At 39.6% G+C, this 20,782-nt stretch overlaps 1 protein-coding gene across 1 annotated transcript in view; it reads right to left on the bottom strand.

The window, feature by feature from the left end:
• The window catches only part of LOC124595614, a 37,224-nt gene extending 23,617 nt beyond the window's left edge, over positions 1–13,607 (bottom strand). The window contains exons 1-3 of the mRNA XM_047134432.1: positions 13,359–13,607; positions 12,603–13,070; positions 3,010–3,153 (exon numbers count right to left, since the gene is read on the bottom strand). Of these exons, the coding sequence (XP_046990388.1) occupies positions 3,010–3,153; positions 12,603–13,070; positions 13,359–13,452 (706 nt within the window). The 5' untranslated portion in view covers positions 13,453–13,607. The remainder of the gene's footprint in view (positions 1–3,009; positions 3,154–12,602; positions 13,071–13,358) is intronic.
• Positions 13,608–20,782: the final 7,175 nt, after the last annotated feature.

The following is a 20,782-nucleotide window of genomic DNA, read 5'->3' as shown; positions in this document are numbered from 1 at the left end:
ACGCAATTTCTTGAACAGCATGTGCTTAGTGAATTTCATACACCAAAGATCACGATATCCATGGAAAGTGGCTGGCAGTGCCCATCAGCTTTGGTTACACTGAAGGTCATCAACAGAAGTAAGAGAAAAGATTTAGCAGCAGACACATCCAATTAAACTAAAATACTGCGACTGATATTTTCACCTAATGGAGTGGTAGGAGCCACTTGCCTGCCAATCCTAGTCCTTTCTCGAGTGCCACATGGTAATCCTAGTCCTTTCTCGAGTGCCACATGCTCACTGTCTAGCCCATTTTGTACATACATGCAGAGCCTTGCCTAACATGGCAGTTGTCACAAAGTTATTTCAATAGGAGTATTTAATGGTAAGGCAACCAACTCATTCTACAGGAAACTCTTGCTAAAACTGAGGCTCAGATGCCACAGTGATGAACAGAATGCAGTCATATATGATGACCAAGAACCCTTTATGAGTTCTGTAGGGAAACATTATTTTTCTCTTCTGAAGCACATTCTGGATGAAATTTCAAAATACGGACACTATGTGAGCAATGATCTCTTGGATACATGTTTTCCGAAGTGTACCTCAGTATAATGAATGGCAATAAATCAGCAGCAGAGTACTTGTAACACCACAGATATGGTATGGAGACCATTGAATGATGCAGTCATCTTCACCATAAACAACAGAATCCTTCCAGCAGCACTGAATCCAAAGAGTGGCACATAGCGAATGAAAGAGTGATTGCATGTACTAGAGAAACAGATGCTTAGGTTGAGGTTTCATATCTAAATCATCGTTATCAGATAACATTAAACAACTTTATCATCAGAAAAAAAAACATCTCACCAAAACTAGGATAAATTTAGGACATGCAGAAGAAATATATAGACAAATCATTAGCACTCCTCGAATAACAGAGATCCTTCAACAGTATCTACTGTCACACATGGACCTGTATTATAAAATAATGGGAAGTCCAGGATGGACTACAGCAATTGGCTGCTGTAGCCGGACTGAATTGTGACAGCATTTGATGGGAGCAGCAATCTGATGATGGGATATGGAGGAGGTATGGAGTGGGGAAGGGAAGGCGGAAATAACAGAAGGGGTGGGGGCAGGGGTTTGAGGGAAGGTGTACTGCTACTTGTGAGAGAGTGCAGAAATGGTAGGGAGACAGGGTAGTGCTGCAAGCTGTAATTGGGAGGTTTGTGGGATGGGGTATCAAGAAATGAGAGAAGTAAAGAAGGAGAAAAGGACTAGTGGGTGCATAGGTGAAATTGAAGGCTTTGTTGTACTGGAGTGGGAGCAGGGAAGGTGATAGGTAAGCAAAGGACATGGACTACTAAAGATTGAGACCATAGGGGTTACGGGAACATATGATATACAGCAATTCAGAAAAGCTGGTGGTGTTAGGAAAGATCCAGATGGTGCAGGTGTGGTGTGATGCAGCCATTGAAGTGGGGCACATTGTGTTGGGCAGCATGTTTAGTAACTGGATGGTCCAGCTGTCTCTTGGGCACTCTGTCAGTGGCTGTTCACATGAACAGACAGCTTCCTGGCTGTCTTGCCCACATAGAACACAGAACAGTGATGCAGCACAGTTTGTACATCACATAACTGCTTTCACAGATAGCCCTGCCTTTGATGGAATACGAGATGCCTGTAAAGGGACTGAAGTAGCACAAGCTCGAATTAGGAAAGGACAGGAAGGAAATCGGTTGAACTGTTTCAAAGGAACCATCCCAGGTTTTGCCTGAAGTGATTTAGGGAAATCACGGAAAACCTAAATCAGGATGGCTGGATGCTCTGGCATCTAGGTCTATTGCAGGGATTTCCACGGGGCAAGGGGTTGGGGCAGGAGTGGAGGAGGGACAGACAAGGGTACTGAGTAGGTTTGGTGAGCAGCAGAACACTGCTTTGGAAGGGTGAAAAGGACAGTGTGTAGGATATTTCTCGTTTCCAGGCATGCCACGAGGTATTCGAAAAACTGTTGGAGAATGTGTTTCACCCACTCCAGTGCTGGGTGGAACTGAGTCACAAGGAGAGTACTCCTTTGTGGATGGAGGGTGGGTACATGAGAGGTGGTAGGTGACTAGAGAGGCTAAGAATGGCAGACATTTTTCTAAACACGGCTGGATGAGAAATTTTGGACTATGAAGGCCCCAGTGACACCCTGGGTGCATTTAGAGAGGGACTGCTCATCACTGCAGATGCAACAGCCATGGGTGGCCAGGCTGTATGGAATAGGTGGCCACTGTCTACATGGAGTTATTGCTAGCCCATGAATAGATTAGCATAAGATGGTGCCAGGTGGGTGTCTATTGCTGTACCATGGATTTGTTTGGTGGTGTTGCCTTCAAAGAAGTAATTGTGGACAAGGATATAGTTGGTCATGTTGACCAGAAAAGGCAATGTAGGTTTGGAGCGTCGGGTGTTGGTGGAAGGTAGTGTTCAACAGAGACAAGGCCATGGGCATTATGGATGTTAGCATAGAGGGAGATGGCAACAATAGCGATGAGCAGGGTGCTGTGTGGTAAAGGAACAGTAATTGTTAAAGAGTCACACCTACTAGTCCTTGCCCCCCCCCCCCCCCAAAAAACCCAAACCTCACCAACTGCACCCAGAAACCCTACGCTGCCCCACCACGTCCCTACACGCTCGCACTAGCAGCATTACAACTCCCCCACCCTGCTATTTCCCCCTCTCCCCACCCCATGCCGCCGCCTTATCTGACACCACTGGACTGCTGCTTCCATCAGGTGCAATTGCAACTAAGTCCGGCTGCAGTGGAAATGGACAGCAGTTGTATGTGAGAGTTGAGCTTGTATGAATACGTGTGTTTAAATTTTAGAAGAAGGCCTTTTGGTGAAAGCTAAAATTTATAGCAGTCTTTTTGTCATGCCTTTATGCAACCTAACATCCCCTTTGTATGGTGAGTAGCACTCTTATCTTTTTCTTAATATTGCTGGGTCATAAAATAATTTTACATATGAATGTATAACTTACCAAAATTATTTTCATCTGTTGGATTTTGTGCACTGAAATGTTCAACACCTGGAAAGTCTGGTTCTATCTCAGGGCTTGGTTCCAGATTAATTATCCTAGCAAGGTCGTCTTTATTATCCCACAAAGGTTCCAGCAACCAACCACCTACAAAATACATAAAAAGCATAATTACAGGAGCAAATAAAATAACTGTGTTACCCTTTGGCAAATGAGCAATATCATTTTCTTACACCTTTAAAACATTGCATGTGGTGGTTCACGGACAGCTTACTGCAACAATACCAGTCTAAGGTACTCTTGAGTGACACTGACAGCTTTCTTTTGCTGCCAACGTAGTCAAGAGTTTATTAGCAGGCAGCACTAATATTACAATGTTAGCTACTTTTATACACGAAAGCAAATGTCAATCACAGAGTTAATGACGTACGAAATAAAACTTGGTTCAGTGAAGAAGACAACTGTGGTAACAACAACAAGAACAACATATACTGCTCTTAAGCAGTTTCTTCCTTACTCCTGAATTTTCATGTGTCTAAAATTCCTTCATTTTCAAGTTATTAATGAAAGTTTATACTCTAGCTGTTTGGAACTCATCAATACACAAACTCAAAAAGTGATCGACACGTCCTCCTCTTGCTTCTGAACACATGGGCACTCATCGAATCATGGATTGTAATACCCTTTCCAATCCTCCCTGCCAGTTTCGAACAGTTTCGCAGGCTTCAACGACACGTCGACGAAGGGTTCCTGCATCCAGGTTGTCTGCTGCACAGACCAATTGTTTAAGGTGTTCCCAGAGATAAGAATCCAAAGGACTGAGGTTGGACGGAACATGCAGGCCACAGAACTGGTCCTCCTCTACCTGTCTGTCTATCATGGTAGACACCAGCCAGTGCATCCCGAACATTGGGGATGAAATGTGGAGCAGCTACAGCATGCACAAACTGCATGTTTCTTCTTATTTGCAGAGGTTCGTCACCTAGCAGGTCTTTGACGGTGTTATGAATAAAGACCCTGTAGACAACACCTGTAAGATGTGCTGGGAGAATGTATGGCTCTACTAGACAGTCACCTACAATTCCAGCCGGCCCATTAAACTGGTACAGATGTCTGATCTGTCTTGTAGCAAGAGGACTGTGATCGGCCTGTTAAGTGTTGGCTCCATGCTGAACATGAAGATGTATTACATACCAGGGCACTTGTATTGCACCGATATGGGGCTCTTCTTTGACAGCCTGTAGAATATGCTCTTCCTCGTCAGGCATATGAGTAACATGTGATCTTCCTCCATAAATGCCAGTGGTGTAATGACCCTTTATCTCAGCAACTTGACTATACGTACCACCAAAGATCGGATGACACTGTTGCCTTCAGTTTGGAAATGCTGTCTAATATAGTTGCACTTTCAGTTAACGCACTACCTTCAGTACACACAACAATGGAAATGTTGATGACAGATGTACGTAAACAAGTTTCCCCAGCAATACAACACCATCTAGGTTACAATGAGTCGAACTAGTGCAATGATAAATGAAGTTGTTTGGTTGTAACTGGAAGGCCGTTTGAGGTAAACTTTCATTAATAATTCAAAACTGAAGATTTTTGAACATATGTTTATATGAACTTCTTCCCTTTGTTTTGTTGTAAGGAACCCGTCCCTAAAGTTTGTGAATTTCTTTTGAAAACCCTGCACCCAAATTCCAGGGAGGTGCAAGTGTCCCCTTTTGCAGATGCCTATGAAAGGCTACAGGTGTTGGTAATTTCCAAGCAAGTTTGCCTATCGAAGCGGCAAGCTTAAAACAATGGATACCGAATGTGCGATTCTAAATCGATCATGCGACTGTGGTGGCAGGTGTCATGGAGCGTGTTTATAGTGGTCACTACAGCAACGACAAAAGAGCGTTTCAATTACAAAGGAAACGGCTTACCTCACTTGTTGCCAATGTTGTCTTTATGAGAAAGTCCATTTGATGTGTACACTATGGGAAGCATTCCCTTTTTGTCATAACCTGCATAGACTCTGGCAATGTCACGCAAAAATATGCGTAGTGTGTCACTTTTTCAACAAAAATTCAAACAATTTTCTACATTGCATAAGCATGGAATTAGATTCCTCCACTTGAGGCAATCGGCCGAAGAAACGTCTACAATACCAGGCATCCCACTCACTACCATCGTAAGTCATTTGGGTTATGCTAGCATCTCACAAATAATTTATCATAATGGCAGCCACCACAGTCACGTGATCAATTTAGAACTGCATGTTCGATATATTTCGTTTGCACCCTGCGGCTTCAATTGGCAAACATTCTTGGAATTTACCTCGCTGTTTCTGGACAGAATTATTGTGGCATATTGTCTGAACATTATTTGCACACTGGCAAATAGGCATTAAATGCAAAACATTTGCAGTCCATCCTTACTGTATGCAAAAATCTCCGATATGGAATGAGGTGCACTGCTCTGCAGCATAAGCTTTTACAAAGCTGCAGCCAATGTGTATTTGCTCACCTCAGTTACTTGCTACAAAACATTCAATGTCATGATAACTCTTGCTTTGAGACCCTGTAATCATTGGGAGGGGAAGGGCATGACAAAACTTCTCATAAGGAGAAAAAAAAATTTAAGGTTTACAACTGTGTCATTGGTGTGGTCTTCAGTCGTAAGGCTGGTTTGATGCAGCTCTCCAACCTACTCTATCCTGAGCAAGCCCGGTATGTGGAACTATACCCTTTTGAACCCACTCACTATATTCATTTCCGTGTCTCTCTTTACAAATTCTATGCTTTACACGTTTCCCCAGGAGTAAATTAGTGATCCCTTGGTGTCTCAGTATTTGTCTCTATTAATACATCCATTCTTTTAGTCAACTTTTCCCACAAATTTCTTTGCTCCCAGTTCTATTCAGTACCTCCTCACTTGTTACATGATCTGCCTACCTCATCTTCAGCATTCTTCTGTAGCATCACATTTCCCCAACTTTTATTCTTTTCTTGCCTGAACTGTTTATCGTCAATGTTTCACTTCCATACGAGAATACACTCCAGACAAATACCTTCACAACAGGCTACCTAACACTTAAATATACGTAATATGTTAACAAATTTCTCTTCTTAAAAAAAGACACCTTTCTTTCCACTGACAGTTTACATTTTATACCCCTCTCTACTTTGGCTATCATTAGTTACTTTACTATCCAAACAGTGAAATTCATCTACTACTTATAGTGTTTCATTTCCTTATCTAATTCCCTCGGCATCACTTGATTTAATTTGACTACATATAATTAACCTTGTGTTGCTTTTGTTGGTGTTCGTCTTATAACCTCTTTTCAAGGCAAAGTACATTCTGTGCATCTGCTCTTCCAAGCCCTTTACTGTCTCTGGCAATTACAATGTAATCGACAAACCTCAAAGTTTTTATTTCTTTGCCCTGAACATTTAATTCCTTCAGCAAATTTTTCTTTGGCTTCCTTTACTGCTTGCTCAATGTACAAATTGAATAACACAGGGGATCAGCTACAACCCTGTCTCATTCCCTTTCCAACCACTGCTTTCCTTTCATGCCCCTTGAAATGTGTACCTGCCATCTGTTGTCTGTACGAATTTTAAATAGTCTTTTGCTCCCTGTATTTTACCTGCCCCTGTCACCTTCTGAATTTCAAAGAGGGTTTTCCAGTCAACTCTGTCAAAAGCTTTGTCCAAGTCTACAAATTCTATAACAGTAGTAGATTTGCCTTTCCCTAACCTATCATTAGAACAGAAGTTCTAGAGTCAGGAATGGCTCATGTGTCCCTACATTTCTCTGGAAACCATACAAATCTTCCCTGTGTTCAGCTTCTACCAATTTTTCCATTCTTCTGTAAAGAATATGTGTTCGTATTTTGCAACCATGACTTATTAAACAGATAGTTCAGCAATATTCACACATGTCAACACCTGCTTTCCTTGGAACTGGAAGTATCACACTATTCTTGAAGTCTGGGATATTTCACCTGTCTCCTACATTTGTAAACCAGATGGAATACACTAAATTCTCACTAATCTGGTCCTAAGTAGTCCAGCCCCTAGTCCGTCAAGCAGAAATGACGCGTACAACAATGCCATTAATTAATTATAATGTTACACATCCCACAAGGAGACATTAATGAGGAATATGTTGCTAAGTGGTTGAATGGGGGAAACTGTCAGGTAAACAGATGAAGAAATAATAACTGAAAGTGCGTAGAAAATTGATGATAAAAGGGGAGAGACGAAAAAAGGAGGAAATAGCATGAAAATGTCACACACCACTGATGCTGAAGCTGTGGACGTTTTCCTGGAGTACACTACGCAACTAACACACATGCATTACTGATGTGATGTAATGCTTGTAAAGCAGTTGCATGCCAGCATCACGTCATTGATGCGACAACTAAAAGATTTTGGGCAAGTTTAATGGTGAGTGATACTACTGTATACATGCACACTCAAGAACTAAGTTTTCTATGAAAATGACTGTATCTTTGGATTTAATGAAGTCTAGTCGCTATGCAATTAAATTTTAGACACACTTAATAATTCAGCACCCATATTTGAATGGAATGGACAGTTTAGCGTAGTTTTATCATGGTTGGCTTTCTCCAGGCTCTCAGTAGTTCCGATGGAATGCAGTCTACTCCAGGGGCCTAGTTTTGCCTTAGGTCTTTCAGTGCTCTGTCCAATTCTTCTCATACCTATTTCATATTCATCTATGTCCCTTTCCCTTCCTATAATACGACCTGCAAGTTCGTCTCCCTTGTATAGGAGCTTTACATATTCTTCCACCTTTACCTTCTTTGGTTGGTACTAATTTTCCATCTAAGCCCTTGACACTCATAAAACTGCTTCTCTTTTCTCCAAAGCCCTCTTTTAATTTTCCTACAGGAGTTATCTATTTTGCTTCCAATTCCTTACATCTGTCCTCTAACCATTCCTGCTTAGCCATCCTGAATTTCCTCTCCATCTCATTTTTAAACATTTGTATTCTCTTTCGCCTGCTTTATCAGCTGCATTTTTATATTTTCTTTTTTCATCGGTTATGTTCATTATCTCGTGTGATAACCATGGATGTCTGCCTCATTATTTCACCTAAGTGATCCCCTGCTGCCATCACAATTTTGTCTCTCAAAAATGCCCATTCGTCTTCTACTGTATTTCTTTAACATGTTCTAGTCAATCTTTGGCTAATGCTCCCTCTGAAACACTCACCCTCTGGTTCTTTCAAGCTATCCAGGTCCATTTATTTAGTTTTAATCTACAGTTCATAACCAATAAATTGAGGCGAGAGTCAACATTTGATTCAGGCAATATCTTCAGACCCAGACTTACCATTATATAATTAATCCGAAACTTTCTGGTGTCTCCAAGTACACAACCTCCTTTCATGGTTCCGAAACCAAGCATTAGCAATGATTGAATTATGTTCTGTGGAAAATTCTACCACGTGGCTTCTTCTTTTATTCCTTTCCCCGGGCCATATTCAGTTGCTACTTTTCTCTCTCTTCTTTTCCCTTCTACACCCCCCCCCCCCCCCCACAATTAAATTTTTGTCTCCGTCAACTATCTGAAGTATTTCGTTTATCTCACCATTCATATTTTTTCAATCTCTTCATGACACACATTTTTAGTTGACAATCTTGTACTACTGCGGTGGGTGTTAGCTTCACGTCTATGTGGCTATGACAATGTGTTTGCAATGCTGTTCATAGTAGCTTACCTTTATTCCTATTTTCTTAATCATCAGTAGACCTACACCTGCATTACCCCAATTGGATTTTGTATTTGTAACCCTGCACTCACCTGATCGGAAGTCGTGTTCCTCCTGCAACTGAACTTCACTAATTCCAACTATATCTAATCTACACTTATCCACATCCCTTAATAAATTTTCTAGCCTTGCTGGTTGATTAAGGGATTAATATTCCATGCTCCAACCCATGGAACGCCAGATTAGTTTTTATGATGACATCTGAGAGAATAGTGCCCACCTGGAGATCTGACTGGGGAATTTTCTTCCTCCAAAATATTTTACTCAAGAGAATGACATCATCATTTAACCATACAGTAGAGTTGCATGCCCTTAGGAAAAATAGCTGCTGTAGCTTTCCCTTGGTTTCAATCGTTGGCTGTGTCAGCTCAGTAAGGCCATGTTGTTGGATATTGCAAGACCAGGACTATCAGTCAACCAGACTGTTACCCTGCAACACTGAAAAGAGTGTCCCTCTCCAGGAACCATATGTTTGCTGGCCTCTCAACAGATACCTATGGTTACTAAAAAAAAAAAAAAAAAAAAAAGTTTTGCAAGGACATTCTGTATTGAAAATAAGGAGACAAGTGCTTTGCCACAAACTCACCAGTTTTTTTTTTTTTTTTTTTTTTTTTTTTTTTTTTTTTTTTTTTTTTAAAAAAAGCCTGGTCAAAGTTGAGGTGAAAAACAATATTTCCAATCCTGTACCTCAAAAGACCGTCTAAATACAATCTTTTTATTAATATAACATGGGGTGTAACGTTAATAATGCTCGATGTTTTCATGCTGTAGCCTGTGTACTAGTCATGAAATGCAAGGTTGGCAGTCGAGCAGTGTAGGCATTAGGTTATCAAACGGCTGCTCCGTGTTTGATTCTTGGTTGTGGTGTTTCTCTAGACCTAATCCCCCCCCAAACGTGTTTGATAATATTCTGATAATGCGAACACCGTTCTTACCTTTGGAAGTAAAACATATCAGGAGGTGTGATTATAGTGATACCACTGAAATGCACCTACCTTTGTCAACCTGAGACATTTACTTTCTCCGAGAGGTAAAAAATTTCATCGTATGACTCGAAAATCATGAGAAATCACAGCGGAGCACAGAATTACGAGACAGGGCTATCGAAATGCGTGCATTGACCCACAAACAGTTTGACACCTGTCTTTCATCATATGGTTTTATAAAAAAGTATTTAGATTATCAGAATACCATCAGACAATGTCATGACTAAGAATGAAGCATGTTGGTTGTCTAATGCCTTGAGTGCTCAATCACCAACCTGCTTCTGCTAAACACGATGATTTAAGGCTATCCAAGCTACACACAAAAATGTTAGTAACTCCAACATTATTAAGTTTGGACCCAGTATTATATTAATGAAAATGTTTAAAATGACCTTTCAATGTATAGCGGAGAAAATATGATTTTCTGTCATCAACTTTGACCTTAATCTTTCCCAAAAACTAGGGAGTGTCTAGCAAAAAGCCGAAATGTTTGTCTTTATTTTCAATATACAGCATCCTTGCAAAACTTAATCAATCTGTGACCCTCACGTCTGAAACTCTCCACGTAAGGTTAGCAACAAAACGAACACATAACTGCCGATTTTTATTCACTGCACCTAAGAATAAACAGTATACTTAGAAAACAGCAATCTCTCTCTAGGGGCAATGACTCACTGTAATTAATGTTCACATAAAAGAAGCACAGGATACACACAAACTGATTGACTATTATTTGTACCACTTGTGGTACCCTTAGGTGCAGTGAATCAAATTATGGGCAACGTGTGACTGTTTTATCTAAATACTTCACATATTTTTATTTAACCTGATCAGCTTAGGGCCTTTATGCCCTCTTTTTACACTGGACCAGGTTTTCACACAGTAGTTTTCAAACCATTATTACCTGAGAAATAACAATAATTTTAATATGATAAATATATTAACAGAATTAAAAATGATATGAGTACCAACAGTGTTAGTATTACTGCTACCAATGCTGCCGCTGCCGATTTGTGGCAAAGCTTATCCTTAGCTCATGCATTTTTCCATTTATACAATAAAATGTGAATTGAAGTGTCTTAGCACTCAAGCGATTTCTGCATGGTGCATTTCTTACCAATGCTTCATAACAGATGTTACACATATACCACACAGTAAAGAATGTCTGTAGTTTTATTAAAATGTATGCTGTATCAGTAAAACACAAACAAGCAACAATTTATCTGTAATTAACATGCATAAAACATATTGCAGGTAATATCTCTATGGGGAATGTGAGGCTAAATTGCATGAACAACCGATTACAGTGTCTTGCTAATGCCAAAAGGAGCAACAGGTTCAATGAAGTACTCCGACTTCAATTGTACTACTGCTTGAATAAAATGTATACCAAGGGCATCAGTAGCTCTTAAAATGAGTCGCAGATTTGAATTATACATATTTCAGCCCAAGTGAAAGGGTGCAAACAGGCAACAGGCTGCAAAGAATCATTCAGCAATCTTTTTGAGAATGTCGCCTTCCAAATGTCAAAAGGTCAAAGATAGGCTATGGTCATGTAACAAATTTGCCTATGACAATCCCAAATGCATAATACCAGTATCAATCCTAAGAGATTTAGGGGATAGTCAATGGATGATTCCAGCTCTACTCCACCCAAATTGCACTTCCATGTCTTAACCATTGCACTGCCTTGCACCACCTGGTTTAAGATTTTTCATCAACGTTGGCACTTTTGACATAGGCCTACTAGTTACAATAACTGAATGTTAGACGATGAAATCGAATATTTAGCCTGCATGGACATGAATTACTTATGAACATAAGTACAGGCAACGGAAAAGTAGAAAACTTTATGATAAATTTCAAGGGTCACACAGCAAAAATTCATTGACTTGTCCATAATTTTAGGCAACCTGTCAGTGTTACAGTGTACACTGAAAAAGTGACAGTATGAACAAGAAACCCAGTTTTATATCGCTCCACCTGGCAACATAAACCATTATTTCAAAAGGTACCAAGTATACTCGCTAAAAATGAGCTGCTCAATCAGAGCAGTTCTTGTGTTGTATGGGATGGGGTTTTTGGGAAAAATGGGAGGGACAGAACTATCCTAACCTCCCCACCAGTGATCACATAATAATCATAATGTGTGTGCCACAAATAAATTCAACACACTAAACAGATAGCACAACATTCTGAACATAGAAGAAAAAAACTAAATTCTGAGTAATTAGCAAGCTTTTAAATATTTAAGACATTATTTTCGGTGTAGGCTATAATAAGTTTTATATTGTTTCCAGCAGAGTGTACACTAGTGGCTCGTACATTAGTGAGTCCAGCAGTATATTTCAGTTACTTCCTGTTCCTTGCATTTTTACTTTCAATTTCTTTTCATTTATTAACTTGTTATGCACTCCAATCACAATGTGGACAATATATATTGGTATTCTCCTAATCATGCACCATGCAACGTGGCTACTCCTGTCTTAAATGTTCTGGACTCGCATTTGGGAGGACTGAGGTCTGGTTCCCATCTAACTACTCTGACTTGGGTTTTCCACAGTTTCCCCTTGTCAGAAAGGTGTGTTTTACTGATACAGCATACATTTTAATAGAACTACAGACATTCTTTGCTGTGTGGTATATGTGTAACATCCGTTATGAAGCATTGATAAGAAATGCCCCATGTAGAAATCAAAAGATTATTTTGACAAATACGCTTAAAGTAAAATTAAAGGGTAGTATAGATACATAGCAATGTGACAATCAACAAAGAAACATTTGTATCAAAAGAAATATTACTAAGAAGCCAGCACATACCAGCACTATCATCTGGTGTCTCACATCCTTCACAGCACCCATAGATCTTCTGTGGCGATACGTCCAGGTCACAAGTATCCAATTCATTCTGACTGGGAAGAAATACTTCATCTAATTCGGGATCTGATGGTTCCTGACAACCATCATTCCAAGTATCTACAAATATTGAAACTTTTGTTGCCCCAAGAGTTGAACTCTTGGCTGTTGGCTTTGGTGTGAACTGGGTCTTTACTTTCTTAGGAGACTTGTCCCTTCTACTGATTTGAATACCAGATTCCTTCGCTGAATGGCCACCATGGATAAGACCTTCAGAAAACAAAGTTTTCTTTATTGATTTGTTAGGTGACAGGGAACGCAGATGGGACTGAGTATCTGCTGTAAGCGTATTTTTCACTTTGTTGCTGACATCGCCAAGAACTATTTTGCTGCTTCCTAAACTCAGAGGTCTCAATTTCTGATTTAGCTCACCTGAAAATACGTAAAAACCATGACTGAAAAAAATGATAGGTGTCAAATAGCTGCTATTAAGATATAACGCAACCACAAGTAATTTCCACAAACAGCAGCGTGAATAAATTAGCATTATGAATAATACAATACCGTACTTCACAGAAGTAGTTTGTAGGGGACCCTTAACTCTTATATCACAGTGGAATTTATGTAACGCGATGTACAAATGAACAATAAAAATTTATCATTTGAAGCGAACAACAGTACACGAACAGCAATTATTAGTTAAATCGTATTACGGTTTACCTTTGATAGGTATAGAACTGCTAAGATGCGGCTTCGGAATACTATTATTCTTACGAACAGTTACTGCTTCCCCGTTTCCAAAAATCTCGTACATATTTTACGTTTGCGGATAAACAGTAAGTAACGACCAACCAAGATGCAAAGATTAGATCAATAATAACAATTAACTCATCAACACAAAACTGCATACATAGAGCAAACACACATCAGTTTAAATTCGTAATTCCGCTCGATCTATGGGCTGCCAACATGACAAAACAAAGATCGTTGGAGATATAAAATATCGATTCTCTCTATCTCGTGCTATATACCACAGTCTAGTTAGACTGTGCTATGTACTACATGAAATTGTACGTTAATAATAATAATAATAATTTTATTGTCATTAACCATTACGGCAATGGATAACGTCAAACAAATAATACTACACAGTTGATAATTTAAAAGAAAAAAGAGGCTAGTTACAGTTACATGTTACAGTTGATTAATTTCGTTATATTGTAGAATGCGTTTGCTACAAATCAACCTGGCAGTGTTTTTTGAGGCCTGCTTGTACAATCACAAGCTAAATACGGGGATAGCTAACCGAGAAAATTCCCCAGGTAGAATAGTGAAAATGTCCAGTTAAGTTGGCAGCAACTGAAGAGCACTCTGGGTATTTTGTCGTACATCATTTTATATTTACACATTCGTCGTCTGCAGAAATAGCGTGTTAAGCACATGATAAGTGTTCCCCGTCGCAAAACTATTCACTTGCAGATACTTCGAGGCTGGTAGATACATGTGGGGGTCCCACAAGGTTCCATTTTAGGGCCCTTACTTTTTCTTGTGACCTTTCATCAGTAACATTACCAGACGCCAATTTCGCTTTTCTTCCCGATGATACAAACATTGCAATAAATAGCAAATCAAGTGTAGTCTTAGAAAGATCAGCTCATGAAATATTTGTGGACATTAATAAACAGTTCCTAGCCAATTCTTTGTCACTAAACTTTGAAAAAAAAACACATTACATGCAGTTCAGAACTTGTAAGAGGTGTCCCACGAGTATATGCCTAACATACAATGACAAGAAGATAGAAGAAGTGGACAGTGTTACATTCTTGGGATTACAGCTTGATACTAAATTCAACTGGGAGGAGCACACCATAGAACTGCTAAAGCATCTTAACAGATCTCTTACTTTCATTCTGTAATGTCATATGGGATTATTTTTTGGGGTAATTCATCAAGCCAAGCCAAAGTTTTCAGGGCACAAAAACGTGCAGTAAGAGTTATACGTGGTGTGAACTCAAGAACATCCTGCAGCAGTTTGTTTAGGGGACTAGGAATTCTAACTACTGCTTCCCAATATATTTATTCCTTAATGAAATTTGTCATTAAAAATATATCACTTTTTGAAACCAACAGCTCAATTCATGGAATCAGTACCAGAAATAAGAATAATCTTCACAAGGATTTAAAGTCACTTACTCTTGTACAAAAAGGTGTGTATTATTCAGGAACACACAATTTCAATAACTTGCCAGCAGCCATAAAAAGCTTAACAACGAATGAAATTCAGTTTAAGAGAAGCCTAAAGGATTTATTGGTGGCCAACTCCTTCTACTCCATTGATGAATGCTCAGTAGAACCAACAGGGTGGTCCATTGATGGTGACCGAGCCAAATATCTCACGAAATAAGCGCCAAACGAAAAAACTACAAAGAACGAAACTTGTCTAGCTCGAAGGGGGAAACCAGATGGCGCTATGGTTGGCCCACTAGATGGCGCTACCATGGGTCAAACGGATATTAACTGCGTTTTTTAAAACAGGAACCCCCATTTTTATTACATATTCATATAGTACGTAAAGAAATATGAATGTTTTAGTTGGACCACTTTTTTCGCTTTGTGATAGATGGCGCTGGAATAGTCACAAACATATGGCTCCCAATTTTAGATGAACAGTTGGTAACAGGTAGGTTTTTTAAATTAAAATACATAACTTAGGTATGTTTGAACATTTTATTTCGGTTGTTCCAACGTGATGAATGTACCTTTGTGAACTTGTCATTTCTGAGAAGGCATGCTGTTACAGCGTGATTACCTGTAAATACCACACTAATGCAATAAATGTTCAAAATGATGTCCGTCAACTGCAATGCATTTGGTAATACGTGTAACGACATTCCTCTCAACAGTGAGTAGTTCGCCTACCATAATGTTTGCACGTGCATTGACAATGCTCTGACGCATGTTGTCAGGCATTGTCGGTGGATCACGATGGCAAATATCCTTCAACTTTCCCTACAGAAAGAAATCCGGGGACGTCAGATCCGATGAACATTCGGGGCATGGTATGGTGCTTCACGACCAATCCACCTGTCATGAAATATGCTATTCAGTACCGCTTCAACCACAGGTGAGCTATGTGCCGGACATCCATCATGTTGGAAGTACAGTCATGCTCAACAGTATCCGAACGACCTGAATTGCATTTCGCATGATTCGCATGCAACCCACATAACGCAGCTGTCTATCAGGTCCTCTAATCTCTCCTTGGTACAGTCGTTTAACTACTGAAAATGGCTCCAACAAGTCACCACTTGAAAACACTGCTCTGTATCGCAATAACTCAAGATGTAAAGTAATACCACGATACTGGAAATATCACAGACAAGACTGTCCTTAAGGCTTGTAAGCTCACATTTATTGCAATAAAAGACACACCTGAAATGTTATCACTCTCATTATTATGTCAGATAGGTAATACACGTAGTAAGTTCGTCATATTCATGGTTTCCTCTTCAAAGTAACATACCGTACTTGTCATTTAACACAAAATGACATTAAAAATTTAAGTTATTCACGAGCAACTACTTGAGAATATGTATGAACTTCAAATGAGACGACGAACTGTCTCGTTCTGCATATGGATTCAAACCCAGGTCATGCAGACTAAGATTTCCTGACTGACGGAAACTAACAGTCATTTCTGACTAGGCATACACAAAGTAATATACCTCGATTTTAGACAGGATAAGTTAGCAAATATCAACTTTAAATTACATAACGTAAACATTTTAACGGACGCGAATTCCTACCCAGCAACTATTGTCCCTGTTAACGAACTACGAGAGATGTTAAATATTGCTTCTTCACAAGTAACTTACTTGAAATGCCGTGAGGTAAGGCTTTGTGTTGGACAGGGATTCGAACCCAGAACCTAATCGGATTGTTATCGAAGCACAATCAACCGTGACATATCGGATTTTCTCGGCAGTAGCTAGATGTTTTAACTGAAATGACGAGATAAAACATTAATTTTTTCCTTCCTGGGACTCCAACCCGGCCTCTATCGCTGTTATATTCTAAAGAAAACGAACGTTAAATATGGGTTTGTTACACCAGCAGCAACATGTGAGCATGTTTGAACTAGAAATAATATGACGAAGAGTTCAGTGCTGACTGGGAATCGATCCCAAACACATATCGTTGTTGACTACACACAAACAGACGTCAGCTAACGAATTTTTCTCCACCAGCAGCTCGGAATAACATCCTTGAACTTACAGTGATCTTGCAAATAGTTATATGTCTCACTGGGAGTCGAAAACGTCAGATATCGTTAGTGTTGACAACAAATGAAAATGCATTAAAAATCAAAATTATTATCCACCAGCAGATAGGTGTTCTCATGCTAGAGCTTGATAATTCATGACTTAAACCTTAGTGCCGGGCCAGGATTCGAACCCATTCACGCGCAATATGTGGAGATGTTGAGGAATCTGCAGTTTTGAACAAACTACAAATTGTAGTCGAGCTGTAATGTCACGAAGGGGTCAAATTCCGTGTGAAGGGCGGTCTGAGTTGCGTTTCCTGTTCAGAACCAATTTTATCGGCATACAGAATCTCTAATAAAAGATGAAATAAGAGTTCTGTGATCCTACGTAGCGTTTGTTTCGTTACTAGAGATAAATAACTAATATTAGAAAGGATACTGGTGATAGAGTTCCTACATGTCGCCACTCCTGACTTTATTGTGTTTAAGCCTAACGCCTACTTGGTAGAGAAGGAATATCATGTTTAATGTGAATTTCAAACCACAATGCCATTATACCTTCTTCACTTGGGGTAACCAGAAGCGAATAGAATCTGTCTCTCCCTATCAAAAGGCATCGGCAGAAGTTGGAATCGAACCTAGACTGTCATTTTACGAACCTATCATCAACCCGACAGACCACCAAATCCTCTTCTCTGTGATTCATTTTTCTATCATAACACTGATGCGGCACACCCAATGAGAATTCTGACACTCAGGCTCCCTGTAGTGGCTTGCAACATGTTCAGTACATTCATTTGCTTGGTTGACCGAATCACCATGAACTAGCTGCCTCGGCTATCCAGTGCATACATTCGACTCTATTTTGTAATCACCGAAATAAAATAACGCAACTGCCACCTACACAGAACTGCCAACAGTGTAGGATGCTGAAATTTAAATAGGAAGTGTTCCTTTCCATTTTAGCTACTCTATTGCGCTATCTCTTTGTTGAAACCGCCGTGCAGTGCAAAAGAAAAGCTGTAACTGTCTGTCTCTCAGAAGTCTAGATCCGGTCATATGCATTATCTCACAGCACTGTGGAATGCGGAAGTTCTGGAGGAAGTGTTGTTGACTTCTGGAGCTGCTAGCTAGTAGCATAACGGTAAGCCCCGCGAGTTCTATTACATTCACTGCTACATTATTTAAAACACAATTCTGCAGTCTGCTGAAGTTATCAATTTCATGGAACTTTGAAAATAATTCCCTTTTCAACCCAAAATAGTCGCATGTGGAAAAAAGGCTAACTTCTGCGACATTTTGTTCTTTTCAGGTTTAATAGACGGACAGGCAGCAGATGCATCTCGAAGCTTTTGTATTATGTATGGGGAGAGCGCATTGTGCCAAAATAGTCAGAAAAGTATTTTCTACATTAGCTGTCGTCTAGTAGTGGCACTTTATTCTTCTTCAAACCTTGTTTGTCAGCTTCAACTCAGAACAAGTTTTCTACATGCATGTAATCAATAAACTACATGTGCATTGTCAGACTATTATAGATAACATCAGAGAATTCGCATATATCGTTGATGATTAATTTCACCTCATGTTTAGTATTGTTTTAACAACACTAGAAGAAACCTTACGAAAATATTACACTGTATTATAGGAAATGAAATAAAACTACCCACGACAACCTGATGACGAAAATCTGTTTTAATAAAACTGAGTATCTGTACACAAGCGTGCCTCTTTCGGCACGAATTTGTAAAATACTACTCACTTGGATTTCGATTGGATCTTTGTTTAATTGGTATGCCATGTCATACTGAACAGATGTGCAAATGTGGCATTTCATAAATAAAGTTATGTCTTCTTAGAAACTCTAAATTTGCTTATCAGCAGCAGAAAGAGGCGTTACCTGTTGTGCAGCACAGTAAGGTTCTCACCATTGCACTATGAGCTGAAAGTATTCTCTTGCGATTTGCTTATCAATTCATTTCTTTCATACTTATCACCCTGGCATGTGAGTCTTAAGTGGAGAACAATATTGAACGTCGTATCGTTGATGGTCACTTCGAATTTCTTCAGAGACTCTTGTATTGTGAAGCAGCTTGGCAGTCCGAAAGCCGAGATCTATGACCATTAACCCAACTTACTGAGTCGAGCTGCCAAGAAGATTTGATGTGTGAAGGTTTTCTTCTGATTTCGTTACAGAATTTTTTCTGGAAATTCGCAGCTCCATAAAATAAACCACATAAAAAACCTCGCACACGCTGGCCCCTACCCCAGTTAGAACTGACCACTGCTTGAACCGTTGCAACACGAGACACGGGCAGTACCGCGGGGCTACGCACACACTGCTACTGGCATGACACTCTCATCGTAGTATTGGTGGCTCAGCCTTATAACTCATCGTGAAAGATAATAAAAGTTGTCACTTACGTGAAGAATAGCATTTCTTTAGCCAAGACATTGAATTTTCTGCCTCATTGTCTTAGTTTATATGAGGATTATATAGCACGAATCATTCAAATGGAAAGGGAATATCAAGTGAATTTAGCGAGTTAGTTCAATACCATACGCGGAAGTGATTGCACTGTCACAGTGTTGCCAAATGTTTGTGACGATGTTGCCAATTCTCAGCTGTGCTAGGAACAGCTCTGTAGCGTTATGGGACGAGAATCCCATGCTCATGTCATAGGAGGATACGGAGAGGAGGTACGGGGTTTGGTTAATGTGCAGCGTTTTCTCCTACCAGTTGTGTCAAACATTCAGGTGTATAATCTTCCATCACGGTTACAGTTTCCCACAAAATATATACGAATAAAACACTTACCTTGTTACTTTGTGACAAAAGTTTATTTCAGTACAATAGAAAGACTTTGGAAATCAACTTCGCCCACCTGTCACGAAAAGTAAGATAACAAACACTTTGCACCTCGAAATCGATTGCATGCAGTCTTGTGATCATACAAGTAGAATTTCATGAATTGCACGAGAATGTAGATAAAAGTTGGTGCGAATGGAAGCTGTTCGAAACACAGTTAACTAATTATTCTGTACCAGGTAAAAATCAATTCACTTGAAAATTCAGAAGAGAAGAAACTAAAAATTATGCCCATTAAGACAGAAACTGAAGTGCAGATGCGGGCACTGTGCACATCTGCGCTTTTTCATCTTCAGATCTATACAAATAATGTATACTAACCAGCGTATTCATTGCTTTCGTAATGTTTCCCTCTTGTTTAGTCTTCTAATGATGAACTGGATCCACACCCATAAGTCTGATTGTTTCTTTGTATCCTTCCATCTACTATCTTTCAAAAAGCAAAATATTATACCTGCTCCCATGAGGTATTAAAACGAGGTCGCAAGAAGGCTAATGAATTATAATCAAAATACAGTGAGACGCCAATTTGTCTGTCGTTATGGTGTTAAGTCGACAGAAATAGTTGGGTGTTACTGCCTGCATCACCGGCATCCCGTTGTCGTCGTCTCTTATTGAGATTTTAATATTAACCTGAACACAAGACGCCGAGATAAATATGTATATTCTCCGTGACGAAACATCCCACATTCCATTCATCCTGATCCATTCGTCATGTGCATCGGCGGCAATGAGTGATAGGAAAGCTGTTGTGAGGTGACGAATAACAATAACAATGGTAGTAATAACAAATCAATAATCAAGGATGTTTACTGGACTACAGACTATTGACAAAATAACGAAGAAAGCCTGAGTGTTTAATTGGCGCACTGTGTAGGTGTTCTTACCACTTTGTTACTGAATTCTGTTCTGGTTGTTTGCAGAGAGAAAAGAAAGAACCCTGTAGCCATACATATCGCTAGTACAACGAGATATTACCTATCAACTATCCTTGCTTTACGAGGTGCATTCAAG

Source organism: Schistocerca americana, chromosome 2 (genome assembly GCF_021461395.2).
Source record: "Schistocerca americana isolate TAMUIC-IGC-003095 chromosome 2, iqSchAmer2.1, whole genome shotgun sequence".
Lineage (NCBI taxonomy): Eukaryota > Metazoa > Arthropoda > Insecta > Orthoptera > Acrididae > Schistocerca > Schistocerca americana.
Note: the sequence above shows the minus strand (reverse complement) of the source record. Positions and strands in the feature narration are given on the sequence as shown.